A 9,390-nucleotide genomic window follows, 5' to 3' on the forward strand; every position below is an offset into this window, starting at 1 on the left:
ATAGTTGTTATTGTTGTCACTGCAGGCATCCTCTACCCCCACTGGAGGAAACTCTGGCTCAGCTACCCCCACTAGAGGTTGCTCTGTGGGAGTATATATGGCAACTTCAGCTGTACTGTCTGTCAGGTCACACTGGACCCCCTTATGCTGGTGTCGCTCGCTGTCATGCTCTGGCACTGTGCAGGGGCACGACTCCCTGCAGGGCCTCCTGGAAAGTGCGTCTGCATTTTGGTGGTGTCTCCCCGGTCGATGAACCACCTGAAAATCATACTCTGCCAGCTTCTCTAGCCAGCGGGCCAGCTGTCCCTCTGGTTCTTTTAACCTGGTTAACCAGCGCAGGCTGCTGTGATCAGTCCGGAGAGTGAATGGTCTGCCAAGCAGGTATTGTCTGAAGTGACAGGCAAACTCCACGCCTGCCAGAAGTTCACGTCTGGTGGTGCAATAGTTTTGTTCTGTGGCTGACAACCTCCTGCTTCCATAGGCTAGCACCCTCTCCTCACCCCCCTGGATTTGGGAGAGGACTGCTCCGATTCCCCAGTCACTAGCATCGGTGTCGAGAAGCATCTCGCCGCTGTCAAGGGGGTAGCCTAGGACAGGAGCTGTTGACAGTCGTCCTTTCAGCTCTGTGAATGCCTCCTGGCATTCCTCTGTCCAATTAAATCGTGCATACTTTTTGGTCAGCTCATGAAGAGGTTTAGCTATCGTAGCAAAGTTTTCCACAAAGCGTCTGTAATATGATGCCAGGCCCACAAACTGACGTACCTCAGAGATGTTACGAGGCGTAGGCCACTCTGCCACTTTCTTCACCTTCTCTGGATCAGTAGACACACCCTGGGCTGAGACAATGTGGCCAAGGTAACCCACCTTCTCCCGGAAAAGGCAGCACTTTGACGGTTTCAGCTTCAGGTTAGCTCCTCGTAGCCTGGCGAACACTTCACTGAGCCGGCTTAGCATTTCGGAACCGTCCCGCCCCAGGACGATGATGTCATCGAGATACACCAAGCAGGTCTCCCACTGCAATCCCACTAATACTCTGTCCATTAGCCTCTGAAACGTGGCCGGTGCATTGCACAGTCCAAAGGGCATGACGTTCCATTCAAATAGCCCCTTGCGAGTGCAGAAAGCTGCGGCTTTGCGGGCCCTTGGTGTCAATTCCACCTGCCAGTAGCCTGAAGTCAAGTCTAGTGTACTGAAGTACCTGACATTGGAGAGTGTGTCCAGAGTGTCCTGAATACGTGGCAGGGGATAGGCATCTTTAATAGTCCTTTCGTTAAGGGGTCTGTAATCCACACATAATCGCGGGCTTTGGTCTTTCTTCCTCACCATGACAATAGGTGCAGCCCAGCTGCTGTTGCTGGGACGAGCTACACCAGACTCCAGGCTCTGCTGTACCTGCAGATCTGCAGCAATCTGTTTGTCTCTGGCCATTCTGCGTGGCGGCTGCTTCACAGGCTGCCCAGGAGTAGTCTGTATGTCGTGCTGCACTAAGCTGGTGCGGCCAAGGTCAGTGGGCCCGGTGGAGAAGACATCACCGAACCTCCGTAGCACGTGAGCTAGCCCGGCTCTGTCCTCCTCAGACAGGTGAGCACAGCTCTCTGCATACATGTCCTGTAGATGACTGGGCACAGATATAACAGGAAAGTCATTGGGGGTCTGATGTTACTGGGGACTTGGTCGGATGGAGATCCACTTCTCCCAACACCTCCGCTGGCTGAAGAACTCCGACCACCACCCCTCTCTTCAGAGTAACAGATGCAGGACCAGGATTGTAAATCCGCATGGGAATGTTGGAGGAATGCCGGGTCTGTACAACAATGTGGGCTGCCAGGACGTGCTGTCTCTCAACAAAGCCTTTAGTGGGGGTCAGCATCATATCTTTGTTAACAGCAGAGCGGAGGCGGGCAGTACCAGGCACCACATACTCACACCCCGACTCCAATACTGTTGTGCGGGATACCCTGACGAGGTGCACTTCAGGCTGTCTGCTGGGTTTTGAGCGAGGCACTCTCTCACCGAAGAGGGTGATTTCCCTGCGACCATAGTCCAAGTGAGCATGTGACTGCAGCAGAAAAGGGTGCCCCAGGATAACCTCTGTATTTTCAGCTGTGTCTACTATAATAAAGTTCACATTGGTTACCTTGCTTCCGGCTTGAACTGGCAGGTTGACTTCCCCTCGGACAGCGATGCCCTCGGGACCGATGCCTTGTAATACTTGTACGATGGATGGCTGGATTTGAGGCCTCGATTCAACAGGAATGGCGTTGAAGTGGCGGAGGGGGAGTACATTCCTCCGAGCGCCAGAGTCGAGCAGAGCACACAGTTCATGTCCCTGTATCTGTATCCGGATACTCATGTCATCATCAGAGCCTTTATTGCATGTGACCACCGTACCTGAGTCAGGAGCTGGAGTGTTATTAGATGCATGCTGTTTGCGTTTTCGGGAAGAGGGACAGTTCCTTTGTATGTGCCCCACACCAGAGCAGTTGTGGCAGATGACTTCTCTAGAGTTCATTTGTACAGGTTTAGCTCTGTTAGGCGACCACTGCTGGTTAAACCTCGGTGCTTTACTCTGGGTGCTAGCGGGCTCCGCAGCCCACTCTTCAGCCACCCCGAAAGCCTCCATACAGGCGGAAACATTAGCATTTTCGTGCACCATAGCTGCCCTGGGTCTCCGCTCTGCAGCATTGCGATAACCAGACTGCATTAGCTGTGTGACGGCTCTGGCAGCCCGTCTGGTGGCTTCATACCTGTGGGCTATCTCGTAGGCTCTAGCCAAGGTGCGCGGCTTGTCCTCCAGTAGTCTTTGGATCACTTCTGCATCGGCAAGGGCGTTGGTGAAAATCTCCACACTGATGACGTCCTGCTCCGGCTCATTACGGTCAGCATACACAATTGACACTTTTTCATAGATGTCGTCTCTTAACAGGTGCAGGGCCTCCCCCGGTCCTCTGACTCTCTGTCTCAGTTCAATGCCTATGGCAGCAGCATGTTCTGAACACGGTCCGTAGGCCGCCTCAATCTCACTCACCATCCGCTGATAACTCCAGCGAGTAGATCTGGGGTTCTTGTGGATGATGGCAGCCGCGGGTCCAGTCAAGCTGAATCTGAGATGCACAGCCATAGTCCTCTCTGACCAGTGGTTAGCCTCAGCACATCCTTTAAAATGGAAGAGGAAGTCTCTCCACGAGCCAGCCCCATCAAACTGGCTTGGGCGTAATGTTGGTATTCTCTCTCTGTGTCCACGGTGTTCATCTTCATCACTTGTGTCCATATAGTCCTCTCTGTGTGCTGCACGAGCTGCAGAGCTGCGTGGTTCAGACCAAGCTCCCCTCATGTTAGGCTGATCGCACTCACACTGGCCAGGTGCGGTCCCACAGTGCACAGCTGAGCATGTGTGAGCTTGTACTTTACAAGGGCAGTGTGGCAGGCTGCTGCATACAGGGGTGTTAATGGTGACACTGGCGGCTGAAGGCACTGTGAATGAGCTGAGTAACTTGGGATGGTCGGCATAGAGTGGCTATAGTCCATGGAGGTGAAAGGATTAGCTGGTTTAGCTGAAGTTGATACCATGCTCATTAAACGGTCACATTTTGGTGGAAAGGGGGTGAGAAACTCACTATTTGGCTGTGCTTGCTCCTTTGTCGGCATGATGAAAGGGTTAGTTGGCGCCAGTGATGCTTCCGGCGGCGTGGCGTAGCTTGCGGCTCCGGCTAGCGTTAGCTCCATGCTAGTCAGAAAGGGGTTGGTGCAGTCCCCATACCCAGTATAATCCATAATTGTCTGGTCAAACATGTCCACCTGACTTTGAACAGCCTCATCAATATTCACCAAGAATGGATTAGAGCTTTTTCATGGGCTTTTTCCGTTAGCTGCATCAGCTTGTCTCAGTCTGTGATTAGCATTAGCGTTAGCTCCGAACGCTGCCATTAAATCCACTCCACTCTTCTCCCCCGTAGAAAAAAAAAAAAATCTCGGACGAGCCCCCAATGTTACCTTTTATACTGACGGTATCTCGGCACCGAAACCGTAGTTTCGGATACACACCGGTGGTTTCTGACTTGGCTCGTTGTCAGCCGGTAACTAGCTGTCCAGATATTTCGAGGGGAAAAAGGATGAAGACGATGCGTTCGGGTGCCGTGGGAAGAACCTCCGTTTATTTACGTTCTTCAATTACATGGACACTGAATTGAATACATACAAACTAGACACTATACTCCTTTTCTGACCACTTTCTCTATACTTTCGTCTCTCTCTTCATACCTCCGCACTTCGCCTTGGCCATCACATTTTACACACACCGGACTTCCAAAAAACCCACAACCCCTTGCGGCTGCTACTCTTAAAGTGACAGGCCAAGCCTGTAACACTTTGTTAAACTCACAAATAATAAAGTTCCATAACTTCAGTTGGAAACAAAGACCACACCTTATCTCCCCAAGGCAATTTCCCATCCAATAGGTGTGCTATATAGGTGTGTATAACCCTTTCTCCTGTCTGTTCCTCCCTCTTTCAGCACAAGAACCAGAGGGGGATTCAATAGAGCCTGAATACCTGCACTGAGACCCTCACCCTGCACCCTGAGTCTCAACTCTCAGAGTTTTTCAAGCCTTTCCCTGTTATTTGTATTAAACCAAACATTAAGCTTCCCAATGGTGTGGTCTTCGTTTTGTGAAAAAGTGCAAATGCAGTGTTTGAATATGATTACCTCACATATTTTGTTGCGGCTGTCTGTTTTGATTGTTAAATTGCTCCTGCTGACTTGAGCTAGCCATTTTCCCCTCCTCTCTGTGTCAGTGGGGAAGCCGTACATTCTGATTCTTACTCCTTTCTCTGAGCGATTGGAGCATCCCCAGGCAGCACAGCAAACCATGGTGGAGACGATATTCCAGGACAACACGGAGGAAAAGGCACAGACAAACTGCATGACATGCTATTCAATGTTTATTGAATTCCATGTAGTTACAATGGATGTTCCTAAAACAACACTTTTAACGTCATAATCATGTTGCTGCTAGTCCATTGATAGTCACCTGTTGGTCTCCTGTCCTTTCTGAAAGGCATAAAGAGTACATTAGTCATTTAGATTACTTATGTCCTCAAGTACCATGGGATTACTGAAACCACCATGAATTAAAAAAATGGTAGAAATTAATCTAATCTAAATTTTGAAGCATTCCTTGCCATGCCTCCCTCTAAATATATCAATACACATTAGGAAGTGATGCTCCTGACTACCATACCTGTTTAAGAAGATAATATTTGTTTTAAATAATTCAAAGCAATACACAACAGCAACAGGCTCTTTAACCAAGGCAACAGCCTAACATGTATATGTTAACAAGTAAACTAGCTGTTCACACTTCCTAATATTATCCATAAATATTAGCAGATTCTATTTTTAAAACATATTGATGTAAATACATACACATATCGGTATGTTGTATAAATATTGCAAATCAAGACCTTTATTCACTACTTATTACCAAAAATCGTAGTTCTATCTCCGGTAATCATGCATTCATATGTCCCGCCACGAACTTCCGGGGAACTATTGACTCTCCCTGAACCACGTGACGATCAAGCATTTTGGACTTCCGCTGTCATAACTCTCTCTCTATATGGCGCTGGACCACACCAAACAGAAGCAGAGTCGTTTGCTGAGAGCAGAGGCCTGTACTACGAAGCTGGATTTTCCTAACCTGGATATGTTTGAGTTAGCCGGTTGGCCCAATCCAAAACATACGCGCTGGCGCTAAGCTGTACTACGACGCCGGTTATCAAGTGGATCGCTCAAGCCAGCCGTGTCCTATCTAGTTAGGTGCGCGTTCACATAAAAGGGGTGGTATCTGGAGCATTCGACCAATCGGAATCATGGAGAAACCACAAGCTACTTATTTCACGGCCGAGGAGCAGACAGTAATAATGAGCCGCTATGAAGATCTGAAGCACATCTTGAAAGCCAAAAGCAGTACCCTTGCGGCTGCCAAACGTCGCCAACAATGTTGGCAGGACATAGCAGACTCCGTGAATGCGTAAGTAAATAAGTATATATATATATATATATAAATATATATATATATATATATATATATATATATATATAGGCTATATGCAACAGCGTGCAGAGCTGCACATCTTTAAAAAGTGTATTGGATGCACGCCAGTCATGTACAAAAATAAATCCGGCGCTTCCAGATTAATGTTCTACTTTATAGGATAAATAGACCCAATTGATCATTGAGTGGCAGCCTTTTTTGCATTATAATATCATCGACCGAGGGTCACAAGTGGACTTTAAGCCTAATATTTTTGTAATCCTTTTCATTTATAGAACTTTTTTTAATTCAAGCTGCACATGACGTTTTTTTTTCGTTTTTCAGATGCAACCCTGGCGGGTCTAAAAGGACTTGGGAGCAAATGCGAGTGAAATATAAAAACATCATTCAATCTGGTAAATTTCCCTCTTTCGCGATCTTAAAAATAGAACTACACGTTTAGTATTGCTTCAATTCGTCTGTGTTTCATAACTGTATAGGAAAGCAGTCACATTTTTTCACAATTCTTGCAGCCAACAAGAAAAGAAATGACCAGAGGAAGACAGGAGGGGGCCCTCCTCCAGCAGCTTTCACCCCTGCCGAGGAGCTGGCCCTCAGCAACAATGTGGGTCGGCCCTTGATGGCAGGGGTGGAAGGGGGGGTCTCTACAGACCCTGGTGGCAGCAGCTCACACCACCTGTTCATACAGGGTAAGAGTCAGGGAGCTTTAAACAGCTGGGATGCTATACAACACAATTATATATCTATTTTTGTGGGAGTAAGTGACATGTAGGCCTATTTTATTGTTCTGCAGATGATGGGGAGAACGTGGTGTTGCTGCCCCCCCCAAATCACCCACTACCTCATACAGAGGTAACGTAACCTTTGGTATGTCGCCCTATATGGTCGCTGAATATGGATAACACAGACCATTGACATTTCTTATTTTTTTCAGGAGTGCCTGGATGATGAGACGCTGTCTGTGTTCTCAGAGAGCGCTCTGCCGGTACACTTTAGTATTTTGTTACCAATGATATGAACTTCTCAATTTGCCTCAAACACAGACAGAGAGGGTGTGGACACGTTGCTTTAATTGATTAATTAATTTGATTACTTGCACATGGTGGTGGTCTGCACATGGGACAAATGACTAGGGCATCTAGGGCCTCCACATCTAGGGCCTCCACATCTAGGCCCTCATCACGACAAGTAATTAATTAAACTAAATGTAAAAGTATAGACAACTTTAAAATGCTCAACTTTCTTGCTGTGAGCCATGCTTGAATGTTAAAGCAACATATATGTGTTTCATGTATTTCAGGCTGAAGCAGACTCTGTGAGGGCCCTTTATAAACGGACCCTCGTCCAAACTATCAAAATAAATGCCCAAACGATGGAACTAAATGCCCTACGCATAAGGAAAATGAAGTTGGAGTTGGAAAAATTAGAAAGAGAAAGACAGGTAATTTTGTAACATTCTGTCATTTATTTTCAAGTCAAATGAAAGGTGCATAAGGTGACCTTTATCTTTTAGGATACCTAAAAGAGAAATCCCTTTTTTCTTTACTGAAAAAGTAAACCAAAAATAATGTGGTTTTCTCTTTTTCCTTCAGGAATGGCTGACAAAATTAAAACCTACATAAATCACCCAAGGCCTCTCTCTCTGTGTGTTTTTTTTATGTATTATGCAAATAATACTGTGATGGCATCTCTGACAGCCCTGCCAGTAGGGTAGTCTAGGGTGATGGGGTCGACCACATCTGGAGGTTGGGGGTTTGCAGGAGGGCCCCTCTCCTTCCTCATGGTGGCGATGTTGTGCAGCACAACACAGGCAGTGATAATGCGGCAAGCTCTTTCAGGGGCCACTCTGAGCCCCAGCAGGCAGGTGAATCTGGCCTTCAGTATCCCAAAGGTCATTTCTATCCTGACCCTGGTCTTGGCATGGGCCACATTGAAACTGGTTTGTGGCCCTTCACCAGGGTCAGGATAGGGGGTCATGAGGAATGGCTGGCAGGCATAACCCCTGTCCCCAAGCAGCACTCCACTGAAGAGCCCTGAAGAAAAAGGAATATTTCCACAATAAGTACCACAAAAGGCAGCTTAAGAAGCACAAAACAATAAGAATGTACAGTTGCCATACCCTGCTCCAGTTTGTGACACAGTGATGACTCTGAGAAGATCCTTGAGTCATGGACTGATCCAGGCCACTTTGCCTCAAGGCTGGTGATGACACACCTGTGGTCACAGGTGGCCTGCAAAAGCATGTGGGGTTAACAAGCCTACTTCCACAATAAGAGCATCATAGTCAGTGTAGCATCAATGTTCATTTGAAATACGTCCATGTTATAGATAAAGATAGTCCAAGTGTGAAACATGTACTGTGTGAATATTTAAATGTGTGAGTTCCTTTTATCACCCAGACTTCAATGTGTGTTCTGTAAGTGAATGTGCAAGATTTACCTGAATGTTGAGGCTGTGGATGGATTTGCGATTCACATAATCGCCTTCATTTTCTCCCAGGGACGCAGAGATCGGAATGTGTGTGCAGTCAATACAGCCAAGCACCCTGGGAAACCCTATTAAATAGTAGGCTGCATTTATTATACAACAGTGTACGTCATAGGAACAACATTCACTGTAAAGATATAATCGCATGCCATGCTGTAAAATCCCTCTTTGATCGTCTGCGTGGGACATGTGCCAGGAAACACAACAAAGGACTCTGCGAGCCCTGTCAGAGCATGTGCGACCTTATGAATAGCACTGCAGACTGTATTCTTGCTAAGGTTCTCTGCATCCCCCACGGCATACAGAAAACTGCCGGTTGCAAAGAATCGCAAAGCAATACATACAGTCTGCGGCACTGTAAGGGCACAACTCCGATGTGTGGCATTAGCAATATATGGCTCGAGGAGCTGACACAGATAAGTCAGCCCTTCTGACGAGAACCTGTATCTTTCATACAAATACTCTTCAGGGAAAGCCAAAGGGTTTATTCTGTCCCTAAATATCCTCTCCAGCCTGAGAGCACCTCTCACAATCTGAGCGCCAAGCTCCACAGTGTCATCCACAAATGCCGACGTCATTTTCACAGAGATCTCATTGGTCGATAGGCGGAGCTTTTATAGGCTGATCTCTTAGCCTGCCACCTAACCTGCTCCGGAGCAGGTTAGCCGCTCAGCATAAGTTACCATGGAGATCTAGCCCGCTAAAAAGAGAACCAGCGTCGTAGGACCGGAAAGCCCGAGCTTTCCCTGAAGTTAGCTAAGAGAAAATCCAGCTTCGTAGTACAGGCCTCTGGTGTTGGAGTTTCTCAGAGTATTGTCGTTTAGCATCTCTCACCGCCTTGCCAAAG

General features: G+C 47.4%; 1 protein-coding gene across 1 annotated transcript; it reads right to left on the reverse strand.

Annotated features, from left to right (window-relative positions):
* Window positions 1–7,718: 7,718 nt before the first annotated feature.
* On the reverse strand, window positions 7,719–9,121 carry LOC117498266 (putative nuclease HARBI1). Its single transcript, XM_034150281.1, has 4 exons — window positions 8,689–9,121; window positions 8,496–8,611; window positions 8,176–8,287; window positions 7,719–8,089 (listed from the first exon to the last, which is right to left on the reverse strand). Exons 1-4 carry the CDS (start codon window positions 9,119–9,121, stop codon window positions 7,719–7,721), a joined length of 1,032 nt encoding a protein of 343 aa, XP_034006172.1.
* Between the last annotated feature and the right edge of the window lie 269 nt (window positions 9,122–9,390).

Source organism: Trematomus bernacchii, unplaced genomic scaffold, assembly GCF_902827165.1.
Source record: "Trematomus bernacchii unplaced genomic scaffold, fTreBer1.1, whole genome shotgun sequence".
Classification (NCBI taxonomy): domain Eukaryota; kingdom Metazoa; phylum Chordata; class Actinopteri; order Perciformes; family Nototheniidae; genus Trematomus; species Trematomus bernacchii.

Bases quoted from the DNA above. Each gene is read 5' to 3' on its own strand.
- LOC117498266 (XM_034150281.1), bottom strand. From the start codon at position 9,121: ATGACGTCGGCATTTGTGGATGACACTGTGGAGCTTGGCGCTCAGATT. The intron at 8,612-8,688 runs GCGATTATATCT...ACTATTTAATAG, and splicing joins GGGATTTTACAGCATGGCAT to GGTTTCCCAGGGTGCTTGGC. The intron at 8,090-8,175 runs GTATGGCAACTG...CTTTTTCTTCAG, and splicing joins GTGTCACAAACTGGAGCAGG to GGCTCTTCAGTGGAGTGCTG.